The sequence below is a fragment of the Suillus discolor genome (genome assembly GCF_016758755.1).
Source record: "Suillus discolor strain FC423 chromosome Unknown F5147scaffold_48, whole genome shotgun sequence".
Lineage (NCBI taxonomy): Eukaryota > Fungi > Basidiomycota > Agaricomycetes > Boletales > Suillaceae > Suillus > Suillus discolor.
Window position 1 is genome coordinate 225,810 of NW_024541295.1, and position 16,488 is coordinate 242,297.

The 16,488-nt window shown below is 48.0% G+C and overlaps 6 protein-coding genes and 1 non-coding gene across 7 annotated transcripts; 3 read left to right on the forward strand and 4 right to left on the reverse strand.

The window, feature by feature from the left end:
• Positions 1-690: 690 nt before the first annotated feature.
• F5147DRAFT_t100 lies at positions 691-773 on the reverse strand. The gene has a single exon. It is a non-coding gene; the product is annotated as a tRNA-Asp (tRNA).
• A 608-nt stretch (positions 774-1,381) lies between these two features.
• Positions 1,382-2,759, forward strand: F5147DRAFT_293722 (uncharacterized protein; the record flags this gene model as incomplete). Its single annotated transcript, XM_041429071.1, has 2 exons — positions 1,382-2,146; positions 2,196-2,759. Coding segments are annotated over 2 exons (1,158 nt in total), but the record flags the coding sequence as incomplete, so codon positions are not given.
• A 296-nt stretch (positions 2,760-3,055) lies between these two features.
• F5147DRAFT_581042 (terpenoid cyclases/protein prenyltransferase alpha-alpha toroid) lies at positions 3,056-4,564 on the reverse strand (the record flags this gene model as incomplete). The annotated part of the gene is made up of 9 exons (XM_041431586.1): positions 3,056-3,249; positions 3,297-3,402; positions 3,459-3,640; positions 3,696-3,741; positions 3,794-3,926; positions 3,980-4,122; positions 4,180-4,235; positions 4,288-4,403; positions 4,458-4,564. The coding sequence occupies 9 exons, from the start codon at positions 4,562-4,564 to the stop codon at positions 3,056-3,058; spliced, it is 1,083 nt and encodes a 360-aa protein (XP_041290133.1).
• Positions 4,565-4,890: 326 nt separating this feature from the next.
• Positions 4,891-5,911, reverse strand: F5147DRAFT_293791 (uncharacterized protein). The gene is made up of 4 exons (XM_041429072.1): positions 5,880-5,911; positions 5,644-5,827; positions 5,177-5,442; positions 4,891-5,122 (listed from the first exon to the last, which is right to left on the reverse strand). Exons 2-4 carry the CDS (start codon positions 5,756-5,758, stop codon positions 4,994-4,996), a joined length of 510 nt encoding a protein of 169 aa, XP_041290134.1. The 5' UTR covers positions 5,759-5,827; positions 5,880-5,911; the 3' UTR covers positions 4,891-4,993.
• A 687-nt stretch (positions 5,912-6,598) lies between these two features.
• On the forward strand, positions 6,599-7,501 carry F5147DRAFT_707915 (uncharacterized protein). Its single transcript, XM_041438103.1, has 2 exons — positions 6,599-6,924; positions 6,978-7,501. Exons 1-2 carry the CDS (start codon positions 6,644-6,646, stop codon positions 7,402-7,404), a joined length of 708 nt encoding a protein of 235 aa, XP_041290135.1. The 5' UTR covers positions 6,599-6,643; the 3' UTR covers positions 7,405-7,501.
• A 726-nt stretch (positions 7,502-8,227) lies between these two features.
• Positions 8,228-8,661, forward strand: F5147DRAFT_776420 (putative eukaryotic translation initiation factor 2 gamma subunit; the record flags this gene model as incomplete). The annotated part of the gene is made up of 2 exons (XM_041441853.1): positions 8,228-8,375; positions 8,423-8,661. 2 exons carry the CDS (start codon positions 8,228-8,230, stop codon positions 8,659-8,661), a joined length of 387 nt encoding a protein of 128 aa, XP_041290136.1.
• Positions 8,662-12,078: 3,417 nt separating this feature from the next.
• Positions 12,079-16,351, reverse strand: F5147DRAFT_810555 (NADH-dependent glutamate dehydrogenase; the record flags this gene model as incomplete). The annotated part of the gene is made up of 17 exons (XM_041443441.1): positions 12,079-12,466; positions 12,514-13,159; positions 13,209-13,296; positions 13,348-13,545; positions 13,600-13,617; positions 13,673-13,900; positions 13,950-14,049; positions 14,101-14,143; positions 14,193-14,309; positions 14,361-14,564; positions 14,613-14,744; positions 14,792-14,859; positions 14,908-15,095; positions 15,144-15,391; positions 15,439-15,804; positions 15,860-16,140; positions 16,208-16,351. 17 exons carry the CDS (start codon positions 16,349-16,351, stop codon positions 12,395-12,397), a joined length of 3,141 nt encoding a protein of 1,046 aa, XP_041290137.1. The 3' UTR covers positions 12,079-12,394.
• Positions 16,352-16,488: the final 137 nt, after the last annotated feature.

Below are 16,488 nucleotides of genomic sequence, written 5' to 3' on the forward strand. Positions count from 1 at the left end.
AATCGCGCAAATACAGTTTGGTTTTAGATCAAGGTGATGAGGAGGAACTCCAGGATGAGTTAACATCGCGAAACAGTCGGCAGTGTTTTCTGGTGCATTGGACTGAGTGTGCTCTGCTTCTCTGAGGCTGTCTGAACCAGTAACTTGTCTAAGGTTCTGTCATAACGTAGACATTGAGAGGGAAAAGAAATGCACGCTGTAGACAGGTCTCGGCGTCCTCCTCGAGAACGTCTGACGGGAATAGGAAGTCGATGGTGTCAGTAGTTGCTGCTATGAGTGCAAGTCTGCCGACTTCCGGTGCTCCGAATTTAATTCTCATTGACACGAATATCCCCCATTTCTGGAGTGGCAATAAATCCGTCGTATCGCCAAAAGTTCTTCTTACCGATCTGATACCTGCTTCCGTTTTGAAGACCAACGATACGATCAGAAGTCGCCATGGTAGTGAACAAAGAGAAGAGACAGAACTCCAAACGCGCCATGACGTGGTAGACGCAATTGGACCCGATCCCGGCGTACCGTATGATATATCTCGTGCTGGTAGATATGCCACGTAGGCTCTCCAAACATTGATCGAGATCGATAAAATCGCCTACATTATCAGCCGATAAAAATGATGGTTTTAAAAATATTTGTGGTCGTTTGCAGCTCAGCATCAAATGCGGATATGATGACAACCAGTGCAAAAGACTCTCTGGCGGGGAATCGAACCCCGCTTTCCCGCGCACAGCAGGTGTGACAGGCGGGTGTACTATCCGATATACTACCAGAGACATATGAAAAGATAAAATCTACCTATAATACACGCCTGGTGAGTCGACAGACTATAATTAATTACTCATTATTTCTTCAAGTCATCCAATCATTTCACTATACACACCGACAAAGTCTTGTGCAGCAGACCAGAACTGTCAAGTAAATGATTTTGTACCTCTTATAATGCATACATTCTTAAGTATCTGGATCCAAAGCAGAGAGCTTACATACTGCTCGAAATTCGATTCCACTCCGTGCTCGCGTGGCTCGGCCATGCTTCCGCACCCGCACTGATGCTTGGTCCTTCAATTTTCACTGGTCACATATTGACCACTAGTTCATAAGGTATTGTTACCATGAACACTACTAGTAGGTGCCATCATGATATCACAAACCTGTTTTATGAACGATGTCGGATGACATCATGATCAGCCGGAGTTGAAGTAAGTACTACAGTTACTCCTCTCAAGTATTAACGTGGACAATGTATCAGTGGCGTGGCCTCGGCACGCTGATGTGGACCAGTGGTGCACAAAGCTTTTTGTTCCCCCTCGCTATCTTCGTACCAGCACTGTGGATGTCAACACGTTGAACCACGCTCTGACGGTCATTGTTCAGGACCTGGGTGAAGGTCAACCACACAGCTGTGGCCCTTTCCTACCCTATAAAGTGGAACTGTACTCACCACCGAAAATCAACATATCCACTCAGCCTGTCTACCAACTTATCCCTTCATCTGTTAGCCGTGGCAACTACTGACGTTGAACTCATGTCGCAAATGAACCAATTCTATCAATCTGAAGCGTCTTCGCTCGGAGGATACAAGAATCCAAACGCAGCTCTCTCCCGGCAGTCGAGCGCTGGAACGCCCGATCGATCCTTGAACAATTCCCCCTGCAGCAGCAATACGACATTGGTCGATGACGAAGCACAAGCTCGCGGACTCAAGTATGGCAAACTTCATCAGGCACAGGTTCAAGAAACCGTGCCAAGCGTCCAATCCATAAATTCTGACCTCAACGCGAACGCCGCGGCATTTATTCCAAACCGCTTTGTAGAGTATGGCTACTTTCCTCCACCTGCTCACACACCAGCAGCATGGGTGCGTATACTTGACACTGGCATGCTGGCACCCAATATTGCTTTACCGACTGTCCTGGCGCAATCGGGTCCATGGTCATTCGATACAGTACGCGATCTCGCCCAACTTTTCTGCTGGGAAATTTTGGCCAAAGCGAATATAATAGATTTTGGACCGGAGGCGGCGTTCTTTGCGCGAGAAGTGCGTGATGCATTGAAGCTCCATCACTCCGAGTGGGTCTCCACCTGCTTCGTGGTCCATTTGCAAACCGCTGTCTTGGAACACTTCAAATCATTCTGGTGTTCTCTTGTGCGTTTTATCGCAAATCTTTCTGATGAGTATTCACTGTTACATGCAGAACAATCCGTATGTTATTTCTCCGCAGCAAAAACTCGAAATGAGACGGTGGAATGTCGCATTGGATTTTTCTCGCTTCTTGGCAGACTTGTTCGCATTTGGCCTCATCCAACTACCGATAATGCACGATTGTCTGGGGATTCTGCTGCACGAAATGGTTAGCGTGGAACACGTACGCGTCGTCCAATCTATGATTAAACGTGCCGGACCGAAGTTATGGCAAACAGCCGATGCTCATGAACGCCGCCAGGAATTCACCCGTCGTTTCATGGAGCGCACCGCATTGGTTCCGGATAATGCAAGCCTGATTGGACGAGAAGACAGTGTCCGTAGGGTGATAACTGTGTGTGCAATATTGCTGGATAGCTTTTATAGAATTAAAACTTATCATTGATCATTGCACAGGCTGATAATATCATCTCGCTGATCGGTGATTGGCAAGTGCAGCGGCCAGAGTACCCTCCGCTTGCGGTGAAATCTGTTTGGGGATCATCTGGCCTTATTCTATAGTCTATGCACATGATAGCTGAGTGTCTTGAAATCAAAACATATGCTGTATGAATAATGGCTATAAGAATAGTCGGGTTGATATAAGCACTAGGATTTGATACACCCTGGATGGATTCAGTGACGCACTTGCAGCGTGAATGTGCTCTGGAGTCTGTGACCTTCACCTCAAGAGGCCCACTTGACAGACGAGGTAAGTCAAGCAGAGGTTCTGCTTTTTCTAACGATACACGATTCTCATTCAACAAGAATGGCATGAGGCAATGTTGCATTCAAACACTAGTCAATGTAATGTTATAATTGAGTGCCTGTCCAGACCAGCTATCTATTACTTCAACATAATTTAACGCACACTTATATGCCTGCATCACCCAAAGCATCATCATCGTCAACTTTAGGAGCTGGAATATGAGCTCTAGCCCACGAGGACGTCTGGTATGTTGCGTTCAATAGAGGATCTAGAGGACAAAGCGCCCACGGTGTTCCTTCTGACGAATCGGGTGGGAGCAACGCCACCGCTGCCAGTGAGAGGTATGTGTGATAGGGATCTAGGACAGCGTTTGCTGCAAAGTCAAAGCGTTTGAGAATGACGTACCAGGATGCTCGCCGGGAATCTTTGCGATTCCGCCGAACTTGAATTGGCAAAAAGCTACAAAGGATGCCATTTCTGCCTTGTCAACCAAATCGCCTGCATCCAACACCTGGTGCGTTGGAATGTTTTAGTTTCTGTCGACGTCATGAGACACTATGAACTTACGTGCAGTGATGCGCCGCACCAGAAACAATAACATGCGTCAGCGTCCTTGTTAGTCCTTCCGCGAAACCCGCCATTAGATGCTTGGTTTTGCACAAGCCACCGAATGGTTTTCTGCCGATCAAGAGGGTCTAGTTGTTTAGTAGCTAATCGGAGTGCTGCCAGTGCACAATACGTAGTGCCACCTGGGGAAGGAAGGTGGGGTGAGATTTTATCATATCATAAGGTATGGCGTGCTACCTAGAGCCTCCCCAAATGGCGATTGCCCATAACCTCCTTCATATGTCTTAAGAGCAGCTATTAGGACAACCCCTGATATGAAGTTGTCGCAAACTTACCCGACACGAACAGATGAACTGGAGAGCACTTGTAACATCCATCCCTGACCAGTCGTCAAGCATTGTGCTTATGGCGAAAGCACTGAACGTCGTGCGTAGATCAGAGTCGCCTCCTAAAGGCTCAGAAGAAAAACTAGGAGCCTTGTTCTGTACCTTGAAAGTGTCCGACATGATGTAGGGGCTTACCTTCCATCGGTGTTCTGACAGGACCTGAGGAATTTCAGGAGACCCTTCCTGTCAAGACGTGAAAAGTTGTCGCGCAATATGGCCAGTGAGAGAAGGGCAGTATAAGTCATGATGATCTGAGGGCTATCATGGACCGAATGTTCCTCTGTCTTTAGATTGGAAATCAATTATGTCTACATATAACGAGGGCCGATTCTGACCGAGTGTTTTGCAGTCATATAAGAGCTTGCTCGGAAGCCGGTCCCATAATGTCCGCCTGGTGACTGCGCTCAATTCTCCAACACATGTGAATCTCAGAGTTTGCTCACTAGTCTGTTGACTCCATATCCATTCCTTCCATTGTTCTCTTTCCCAATCCCTAGTCCTCTTTTCGAGTTCGCCCGAAACATCCAAGGAGCCTAAGCAGTAAAAGGATAGGGCAAGCCTGTGATAATCGCGTTAGAATAGCTACCATCAAGATCAGCATTGGATAAGGTACTTGGCCGGATCAATATCCACTTGGGAAGATGGCAAGCCAGACAAGCACCTTTTGCAGTGTGTTGCATGACCACCTTTACTCAGCGGAGGTAAACTTGTTGGCAACATTTGATGATTTTCCCACAAGAGTCTCCCTTGGTCAGATCAATAGAAATGGAAGAGATGTTCCTGATCTGCTATAGGGTGTGGTGGTTAGCATATATGGTGTCTGCTGAGTTTCGCGCGCATTCAAAGTAGTCACTGGCATCGGATCAGGAAACCGTCCCCGGGCGGGCCGTTGTTGCTCACATGCATGATGGAAGGTCGCAGCTCGAGCACATGCGCACTGCATGGACACCGTGACTGTGCGATTGAACTCTTGCAGCCTCGAAACATTCTGAGATGGTATGGAGGAGATGGTTGCTATACTGGATCTAATCTCATATAGAATCTACTATCGCCTTTCGAGAAATATCATGATGACGTATTCGAACTGGTCATGATCAGCCCTGCCTAATAGATATATAGGCTGTTATATTCGAGCGTGTTATCGCGTGCTCAAGATTTGAAATAATCCTGTACTCCTTGATTTACTCTCACATAAGATCTATCGCCTTCGAGAGATCCTCGGTGATGACGTATTCGAATAGCATGCTGTCGTGTACAGCTTCGAGAGGATTCTTGTTGCTATACAACCCATTAATATTAGCAAGTAATACAAATACTCCTCGATTCACTCACATACAAGATCCTGTAAGAGCAACCGCCTTTCGAGAGGCATGTTGTAAAAATCCAACTAACATCTGATGGGCACCTGCGCTGCAAAGCTGAAGACGGCAGCACTGAAACAAAACATCTTAAGGCGAAGTGCCTATAGCGCCGTCTTGTCGGTGTATTGTTGCGATAGAATGGCAACTTGTGATCATTGGTTTTATGTCGATGTCCGATCGAACGCATTGGGCGAGGTGCGAAAGACACGCGATTTAGGTTCATTTGCGACGGAAATCCTGTAATCAAATGATTGAGGAGCAATGTGAGTACGGCCCTGTGGCAGAATGGAAGCCGTCTGGTTTGATCAGTCGTGTGACTGGGAACTTCATTTGATTCACCACTATCTTCACAACATCACACCATTCTGTCATGGCACCCAGTCCTTTGAGAAAGGACCGAGTGATCTACAACGAAAACAAAAAGTCAAAGTAACGTACCGACGTCCCCACATACAATATCCTTTGCAATTGGCCCAGCAATTTGATACCGCACAACATCTCGGACAATGCGCGTATGCTCTACTGTAAGCGGATGTTCGTCCAGCGTGTTCATTGCTGTGAATTGTGAATATGTAAGTCAGCGTCGTAGGTGCCAGGCTGCCAGCACATGAAGCAGAGAGGTCTAACAAAGGAGGTTATCACCGAGTGAGACGTGAACAGACGGCAGGACATACTAAGAGGTTATCGCAGAGTCCGTGTGCGATTTTTGAGAGCATATTTGCCGGGCAGGGAGTGACAAGGACTATGTCAGCCCATCTCCTCAACTCGATATGCAGGGTTGGTTCTCTTTTCTTGTGTGATCCCTGTCATGGACGTTGAGATGCAGAAATTCATCTTGAAACTTTGTGTACTCACAAACCACTCGTCCTCATCCGTCCATACGCGGCCACCAGGCACATGTCTTGACCACGTCCGTACGGTCGTAGGATGCGAGCGACTCTTTCGTTGCAACCACCTCTACTTTGACATTCTGGCACTACATTTGCACGTGCAGTGTGAGCACCAGCAGTAGGAGGATTTTATCAAGACTTGGAGAAGATCTGCGATAATGAGAGAGCTTTGATAGATGCTACACTGCCAGTTGTTATCAGCAGTAACACATGGTGGTCATCAAGTAAGTGGTGCTGAGTGTGCACGTGAGAGTGAATGGGAACTATCAGAGGAAGAGAGCCCGGCTACACCGTGACACAGTTCAGCCACTGATGCTATGGGAGGGTCTGATTATGTGATTGGCATGTACGTTCCATCTACATGCATAGCGCGAACGTAGTTGTTCTCAAAAGCTTCCTCAATTAATTAAGGCTATTGATGCAGTGCACAGAATCGTCATGAATACCACCTCTTCTGTTTAGTATGTAGACGCCCAAACTTCTCGTCTTAGTAAGCAGACCCCATTGTTAGCTCCCAGTACACTGTGCAATTCTGGTACGTCAAAATCATGGCCACCATTTCTTCATTTCGAAAAAACCTGTGGCCGCGCCACTGCTTGCCTTCGGCGCGTGAGCTCGTGCGCAGTATAGTTGTTTCATCGACAACGCCTTTGTCGACCAAGGACATTTACAATTTGGCTTTGAAACAAAAAGCGATCCAACTTGTCTCAGATGCGTCGGCGCCAGAGCACAATGTGCCGAAGAAAGAGCATCCAACTGTCGTGCGTGGAATGACAAGGCAACCTTCTACCCGACCGCCCCATCCAGAGCATCCTGTACGGTCTCTACAGTGAGTTAACACTGATATAAGTCTTGGTCGATGCACTCAATCTCATGACACAGGTATTTAAAGAGAGTCGTGCTCCCGGAGCTAGTGAGTTCAAAGGAAGTCGAAAAGTTTTGCGCCAAGCGAACGCTCTCGCAAGCGGAAATAGACCACCGGCTTCAAACGGTGACCAAAGCTGCGCGAAAGGAACAGGCTGTATTACTCGCTGCACCGAGAAACACTTGGTTGTGGAGAATGGCCACGCCTCCTCCTCCACCTAAGCCCTTGCCCACCTCTACTCTCTCGAAGTCGGAATTACTAGGATTGCCTCGGCTCACGGCAGCTGACGTAGGTGTAGGGGAAGATTGGAGTCATTTGAACAAACGAAGGCAGCGCGCGAGGAAGGAAAAGGTGGAGCGTGATCTGAAGTGGATGTGGACGCTGCAGGCTGCGAAGAGGGAAGCTGCACGAGAAGCATTGCAGCTCAGTGCTCCGGCTTCATAGTCTATGATATGCTGCAGAGCAATTCAGTATTGTCTTCGCACTTTGTGTCGATGCCATTATGTTCTGTCTGATTTATTTTTGGACCAGCGCAAGAGGCTCGTTTCCTTTCAATTTGACCTCTCTAAGCGGGTGAAGGGGTATGTTCATTGCCTCATACACTCACTAGCTACCATAGTCGCTCCGGGAAATCTGTCATAGGTCCTCAGCAGTGGTGAAGGCCATATCGGGCGTCATGACTGTACGATTCAAAAGCGAGCTCGTTCGTAACATCACGATCAAGCTGGGTTATGCAAATGCAAAAGTATGTTTATTCTGATTCGCATCTGATCTGTCTTTAATCTACCATCATAGATCTACAAATGCGAGAACGAGGCATGTCCCCGCCCAGGCTGCTGTCGATCGTATCGCTCAGACAAGGAAGATAATCCTCCGTGCGAACGGCCAGGATGCGGTCACAGGATGAAACTCATTCGCCATGTTTCCTTCGTGGACTGTCTTGGTCACAATATTCTGATGTCTACCATGCTGAACGGTGGCGCAGTCATGGACGCTGTCTTTTGATTGCAGAAAACGAAACATGCACTTGGCTGTGGTCGAAATCATGAAGCTGGAAAACATCATTATTTTACAGAACAAGTCGACTTCAATGGTCAAGGAAGTCCAGGCTCTTGCGCACCAAAATCGACCCCTGCATTCGTCAATGGTGCGTCCTCGGTGGCATGGACTCGTATTCTCCTAACAGACACGATATCTCTGCAACTGAAATACACTGCATCGTAAAGCGCATACCTATCGCTGCAAACCGATTTTCAGGATCGTCTCTATGCACGCTAAAAACAATCACTTGCAGCCTGCAGTCCTAGGAGGGCTGATTGGTGTTGGGACCAAGATTGATCCTATGCTGTGCAGAGCGGACCGTCTTGTTGGTCGAGTGCTGGGTGCGCTCAGAAAGCTCTTGAAGGTCTACACCGGTGAGCATCCTCGTTTTCTATCCTCTTGCTATCTAAAGAGAATCTAGAGCTTGAAATCAGTTTGTTCCTTCTCCGTCGTTTACTTGGCGTTCGTACAGAGGACAAGAAACAAACAAAGGTCTCGAAACTCGCCAAGAGCGAGCTCCTGCTGATCAATATTGGTTCAACATCGACTGGTGGAGTACTGAGTGTGAAAGGGGATCTCGCGAAGATTCAGTTGACTTCGCCCGTATGTATTGAGGTTGGAGAGAAGATCGCGCTTTCGAGACGTATTGAGAAGCATTAGCAACAACAAGCAAAACCAACCATGATTGTAAAGTATTCGATAAATTTCCATTTTGTGTACTGGAGGGACGAAAAGGAGGAGATATTTTTCGGAAAGGACAAGAAAACGGACAGGATATATCAATTATGATCATGGGTATACTCGGGAGAGGCACAACAAAAAAACAGCCAGAAGCGAGTCCAGCGTCCAGCGTTGTTTATCGTCGCATGAGGATTGGTGTGCGAAGTTGTGTTAGCGGCAGGAAGTGCGGTGGAGATGGAGACAGTAGCTTGTGCTTGCGAAGATTGGGCTTGAGTCGCACCACTAGAGTGTTGTGCGGCGTTGCTATTAGGAGGGCGTGAGGTGCTTGCGGCAGGGTTACCAGGTTTTAATGGAATAATTTTCATCCGTCTTTCTCTTGCTGATGCGTTCCTCTGTGTCTTATGAGATGGTGTTTGAATATTACAAGAACTAAGATGACATACACGTTTGCCCTTGGCATAGGGAACATCGACGACCGCTGAGGAACGCGCGCGGAGCTCGATATCTTCACTGCCTTGTCTTCCAGAAAGTCGCTTTCGAACCCAGTCGAAAGGACGAGGTCGGGATGACGTATCTTGGGCATCGGAGTACATGGGGCGGAATAAAGAGGAAAATCGGACACTAAGGGTATTTACATGGGACGCCCACGATCGAGGGTGGAGGCGATGTCGTGCTGAAACCTAAGAACATTGAGGTGAGGAAAAGCAGCACTAGATTAGACATTAACGACGTACGTGAGCTCGATCTGGTGAGTCGTCCAAGAAACCTTGGGGTATCCGAACAATAGTCGGCTGACGGACTGGACGTCGTGTAGCATCAGCCTACAAGTGATAGGTTTAAATGCAATGAGAACTGAGCATGAGAGCGTCACGCACAGAGAGATCGAATGGTCGAACAGGACGGTGCATAGCATCAGCCTACATATATTTAAATGATTAGTGGGATCTGATTATAAAAGTGTCACGTACAGCGAGAATCGACTTGTCGCGCTCGTCCAACAGAAGTTCGTCGAGACCGGCTTCTTTTACAATCACAGAAATATCCCAAGTGTACGCATTTTTGTCTTCGCAGCCAGTGGCCAGTAACTTTCCATCTGCCGAAAACGACACAGAATTTATGTAATTTGCATGCTGGAGGGGCGAACTGATGGGCTGGTTGTCGTCAAGGTTCCATAATTGCGCTGTGCTGTCCCACGATGCGCTTGCGAGAATGCAACCATTGGGAGATATTGCAATGGATTCAACGAAATTATTGTGCCCTTCCAACAGTGCGATCTGCTTCCAAGTTGAAGTATTCCATGTCCTGATCGAGTGATCGGATGACCCGGATATAAGCGTTTTTCCATCCAAGGTCCAAGCCAGGCACAGCACCCAATGTGTGTGTCCTTCAAGAGTAGCGACGAGTTCGCTTGTCTTGGCATTCCAGATTCTGATCGCGGACTTGATATGCATATCCCAAGGGCCTTCGGCTCCGCCAGTCGCAAACAACGTCATGTCTGGGGAGTAGACAACTGCGAGCACCCATTCATAGTGCCCTGCCTTGATTGGTGTGAGGATCGTCTGTCCGTTTTCTGCATCCCATTGCCTTGCAGTCCCATCGTAAGATCCGCTCAAGACTCGCTGACCATCTCGACTCCAACAGACGGACCTCACTGCATTTGTATGCCTCATCCATCTCCCAATCACTTTGCCCGTATCGATGTCCCACAACCTCACTCCACCATCATCACTCCCGCTGACCACCTTCTTCCCGTCCGGAGACAACGCTATGGTCCTCACTCTAGTTTCTTCGTCACGCCAGTCGTCTCCTATCTGTTTGCCACTCTTCAAGTTCCATACCCGCAGCGAGCCGTCCCATGAACAAGTCATTATCCGTTGTCCCCCTGGCAGATGGATGGCGTCATCGACCCAATCAGTGTGTCCCTCAAATTTCTGGCAGTGTGTGACCGTCGGTGCCTCCTTCCTTCGAACGATGGGTGAAGACATCTTGCCGCAGCTCCGTCTCAGCCTTCATCCAACAAAGTCGAAAATCATCACTTACAACTATATGTTTGGTGCTCCCCACGTATTGGCAGCAAGACACAATGGGCGTTTAGGTCAAGAGTGCACTGCAAGTTTGAGCGATACGATTCAAATGTGGCATCCTCGTGTTCGCTTCACAACTTCTAGCATAGGCTGTGCAACTGAAGCGCCCAAGCCTCGTTTCTGATCACGAGTCACATTCCACCAGTCACAATCGGTCTACAACGGAGTCCTCGCTCTGAGTCGCTCACCTTCCATGTGCCCTGCTACAACCTTGCCAACGCACGTTCACTCCGATATCCTCGTTAAAAACATCTTAAACTGCCTCTCCCTACCCAACTGCTCCCTGAAAGTGCCCGGTGCTCCATGTCCATCTTCTTAAGGCACAACTCACCTTTCATCTTTCCTCACAAGTCTGGACACAAAGTCAGCATGCATGAATTTAGCACCATAGCTTTACCGCCCGATCACCACTTCAGAGCAGCAAAGTAGCCGAGGAGATGTTCGCCCTCAGCACATATTGCTCGTTGGATTTGGAGTTTTCGGCAGCGCTCTCTTTACACTTGCTTGAAGGTACTAATGATGATCGCCTCCGATGTTGTTTGATGATGGCAGCATGATTCACTATCCATATACTATTTAGATTTGAGACTTTTTCGAGTGACAGCTGAAAAGCGGACCCCTAGGCAGAGAGAGGAGGAGAGAGGGTTTGGCGGTGTTTGGGCCGGAGTTAGCCGAGCAGAGTGTTGTCAGAGTCGTCGGGTGCAGTAGCAGGTCTTCAGGTCTTCGTTGTCAGTCGATAGCAAGGCTTCGGGCATAGCCCACTCCAGCGTCGACCTCCTACCTTGATTACACAAAATGTCAGATGAAGAAATATCACGAAGACTGAGACTCTGAAGAAGAGGAGGGATTTGCAAGGCCAAAAGCTGATATAGATATCGTGAAGCTGACGCCATTTTCGCCTGAAGCAATATTAAATCAGGTGTGCAAGCAGCTTTCCTTTATTCATCGAGCGGAATCCTTCTAGGCTTTGGGTACGCAGAGTTCTGCAAGTACCTATAATCTAGCCATTGAGGAGTCATTTCTACAGGGACGATCGGTCATGTTGCAAACGAAGAATTGTCGAGCTCGTACGGTGTCTCAGCTGCGCTATCTCATGAATATGTATGCATCATTCTATCATGACTATGCATATTCAATCACCTCTTCAGCCAAGTCTACATGTCCGGCCATAACGCAGAATCTGCAATCAATGAAACTCGATTAATGTTCGACCAGTGCCCAGTGCCCTTCTGTCCATTAGTTGATTATGTTCACGGCCCATGGTGAATTAGATTTACATCTGTCATGCATGATCTCACTTGCGAAGTGTCAGGCCGAAGGTGCTTTTCTTCACTCAGTCTCGAAGAATTGCCTTTGTAAGCAGAGTTGAACGTTGAAGCTTGAAGTCTGATTCTTGCGATTGCGAGAATTCAAACTGCACACATCCAATCACACTGATGATATGATCGTGTGTGCAAAGCAAAAATTCTCAATATTCCCCGGTGCGTGGCTTTTAAATTTTAGCTACTTGTCGAGTCTTTCCTTTCAGCAGCGGTGCTTCAGAGCTTGCTCCATTCATTCTCTACTATGAAGATACTACCACGTAAGTAGTTGTACCAATATTAACACCAGCCCGCCCCCCAAACTAGTCATTCTCGTGAGAGATCCCGAGCGAAATGAAAAAAATCTATAGTGGAACTGTTAATGCCGTATCTATAGATCTGTGAGAGGTTAGGATGGTGCTCATGTAACATGAGATAAGACTCACAAAATGCGAAGAAACCCAGCTCGAGAACAGAGCGCGCTGGTATGGCTCGGGGAGCCTCTCCAGTAGGACATCGAGACCAACCTGCTCCACCAGGGTGGTGGGTATAGCGCGTCTCATTACACCTTTGCGGCTCGGAATATCTTTGAAGAGGTCAGAATGCTCGAGCTTGGTGTGCAATTCGTTGAGCATGATGGAGAGCTCGTCCGAAATCTGCGTCCGAGGCTTGGCACCTTGGAGGCGGGCGTGCTCTTGCCAAATGCAGTGGAACTCTGCGGCAGCATTCTCAACAATCTTGGCTTGAATGTCTTTAACGTAGTTTCGGTAAAAGTCCGACGGCTTGCCGTCCTTGAAGATCATGAGGTCAAGGTATTCCTGGGTCGTGAGGGCGAGACCTGCGAGCACTTCGAGCGAGGAACTAGTCACACCGCCTGAAGTAGGGTCAACATCATCATCAAACAAGTGACAGTAAGGTAATTCACCCTTGTTCGCACTGGAGTCCTTAAACATGATGACCCTTCGTTTCTCCAAGTGCGACCGCGCCTGCTGAGTGAAAAACAAATTTGCACCCTCGACGATGTACTTGAAATGGGGTTTGCCTTCTGTATCCGTCAAAGCAGCAACATTAGAAATGTTCACAGCTTCGGGACTAAATGATCGTCAGCTGGTGTTTGATGCAGGTGGTGAATCAAACAGACCGTCCACCGCAAGGCACAAAAAGATCTGCCTTGAAACGGAAGTGAGCACCGTTCCTGAAATCGTTACCGTCGAGAATGACTTCTCCGGCTAAGCACAGAGTATGTAAGATAATATCGAACTTTAAGAAAGCCAACGGACATGGTAGCTTGACATCTTGTTCCTCGATCTTGACGAGGTATCCGTTCTTGCCCAATTTGGTCTTATCGAAGTGAGACACGGGTAGCCGTAGTTTTGCGAGGCGGATGAGCTCCTTGCGGTTGATACCCGCAGGGTCGGCAAGAACGCCACTGCCATCAATAATAGCAATAGTTTTGTCCGAACTCAAGAGTATCTCATCTGCAGGGTGGTTAATGGACACACTCCATGGGTCAACCGCATATCACGACTTACTTGAACCAAGATCTCCGTCTGCAAAATATTGCGTCAAGGACAAGAAACCACGAAGAGTGAAAATGAAACGTACCAGGACCACCAGTCTGCACTTTTGTGATGTCCGCCTCCCTCAGTGCAAGCTGCTTATAAATGCCGAGAACATATTGACGAATAGACAACGACGTCATTGCGTAAGTATCATGGGGAACACCGCCCAGGAGCTCAGCACTCTTGCCAGTGGTGAACGTCTTCCACCATGTCTCGGCACCACGATCGCGAGCGTGCAATGCTGCCCAATCCATCATGTCCGCTGTACCCTCTACACGAGATGTCAGTCATCTCAACGAGTCATTGCAAACGGATCTCACCATCAGGCCCGAAAAACAATAATTCTTCTTTCCCATACAAGTCAACATGGCGTTCCTGATTTCCTGAGCTATGACTAGGGATAAGGAGATCGATGATAGCCTGGAATGACAATCAATAAATTTATCAGCTCATATTACAATGCACGCTTACATCAATATATTTCTCGAAGCAGCGTCTAGACGGTGCTCCAAGACTGCGTAACGAATGAAATAACACCCAAAAGAGCACAGAAAATCACGTACGAAGGCAAAATAGTACCCTTGGCGCCTCCTTCGGGAATGTCCTTGTTCTTCAAAGATTGGGTGGCAGCTAATCCGTAGTTCTCATCGAACAGCATCCTCTTGTTGATCATGTAGTCGCTATCGTCCGCTGCTCAGTCGTAGAATCTCCTTCAAAAGAGACGAACCTACTCCTCGTTTCTCGACATGACTATACGAATACCGCCACGGGCAACATCTCTGAAGCGAATATGAAAGCCACGGAATTCGTTTCCGATGACGAGAAACATCCCAAAAAGCGGTGTTGGATATTCACCCTGGGGTAAAAAATTGGGGGCGAGACGGAATGATAGTGCGACCTTGGTTGGTTGATAGAAATTTGTCTTCAGGACGTGCCTTTGAGCAAGGTCAGCTCACAATCAATAAACTTCTTTTTGCATTCACTTGTTGAAAATAAGGAAGCTCTCGAGAACTTGTAGATCTTGCTTGTTCGGGACTGCACGTCTGATTTTATCATGCAACTCAGAGTCGGACAGGGGCTGCGTCGTGTGAAGACGCTGGTAGGAGAGTGTAGGACTGGGTGTTGCTCGTCAAAGCTGCCCAACGCAAATTACCATACTCACCGCAGCTGTGATGTCTGGTCCGTAGTTGGATAGTGTACCATGGCGAAGTTGACGTACAGGAGGCGGATCTGTTAGAGGTTATTCATACAGGAAACCGAGCAAAATTGATAACGCACAATTTCCGAATGTGTGTGGATAACTTGAGCGATGCTGTCGCGGGTGAAAGTTTCCTCTCTAAAGCGTCTCTTAATATCATTGAGAACTTCAGCATGCGAGGGGTTTGATTCGTCCAAGATATTCCTGAGGTGGTGGTATGCGGGACCCAGGCGGTTGCAGAAGTGCTGAGCAAAAACCCAGCCACAATCTAATGAAAAATGAACTAAATTCCTGTCTAAACAAACGTTGGACATACAGGCATAGGTCGCCTCTTGCACAGCATGTCCAGAGTTGACGGAATCACGAAAAAAGGGGTTATCGGGGAGGCAGTACAGAAGAGATGCTTCTTTCATCACCTGGAATATGGAGTGCTCGATTGGCGCGCCGATTGAGTTAGGCATCGGATTCAGGTACAGAGAGATTATCGTGATCCCATTGGAGAACTGCTCTACATACTTCCGGGCCGAGTACAGCTGGTAAAAGTGATAGAGGTGCGAAAGAGCGCTGCAAATGGATGTAACCACCGTGCTGTTACATATGGGTTAACACACCTGAAGAACCGGGAAGTGCCGCCCATCTTGTATCCAATGACAAGACGCCTCTCGCGAGTGCCTTCAACTTCATATACTTCCATTACAGGACCATAGCGACTCTCGGCTTGCCACATGATCTTCTGGTACACCCGAAGAGTATGCTGGCTTGCTCTCTCAAGGAAAGCAGTGTCGGAGACAGTGCGGATATCGGTACGTCCATCCGCTCGAGTCGGGGGTGGGGGTGGGGAAGGAAAGTTGCACTTGGTAATGAAGTAACAGCGCAACTGTTTAGCTGCTGTTGCCGATATAGATCCGACTGAACGGTAAGTTTCAAGGCGATAACATTCTGACGGGTTTGATTTGTCGAGATAGAGAGAGTCAATTCTGTATCACAAACAGCATTCACCGAGTAATTGGGAGCTATTAGGTGTCAACACACCTTGATTCGCAATTAGCACCAGGGCCCTCCGTAGAAGTCAGGCCCGGCAAACTGGTGTGAATGAAAGTTGCTCCATTTCCTTTCTCGTCGATCTTCTCGAGGTCGATGACGAGCTTGCTGAAATCGTGCTTCGTGAATGCAAGAATCTTGGCACCAAAGAGCGCGATGATGTGATCAGAGATCACAGAGGGCGATTCATTTTGAAAGTAGGTATCATCGATGCCGAGTTGGGAGTAGAACCAGTCAACCTCGTTCTCGACCAGCTCACGAGGAATGAAACCCTATCATCATGTTAAGATGACGCGATGCGCAGTGAGGATTGACCTCAAAAGATACAGATTGCAGCACCTTAGCAGTAACATCGACTTTCACCTTAGCGCGTTGTTCATCTTTGCCATTGAATATAGGCGTAGTATAGCCAGGCAGGTTCCTGACGCGATGAGAGGATTTCTCGGTGGATGGACCGGAGTCATGTCCATTGAGGAGAGTCATGTTGGAGTCACGGTGGATGCCTGAACTAGGGCGAGCAGGACGGCGTCGAGCACGTCGTTTAGTAGTGATTAAAGGTCTATGATCTATAGGAAGGTCGTGGCCAGTTGTCAAAAAGATAAATCAATGCACAATGAGGA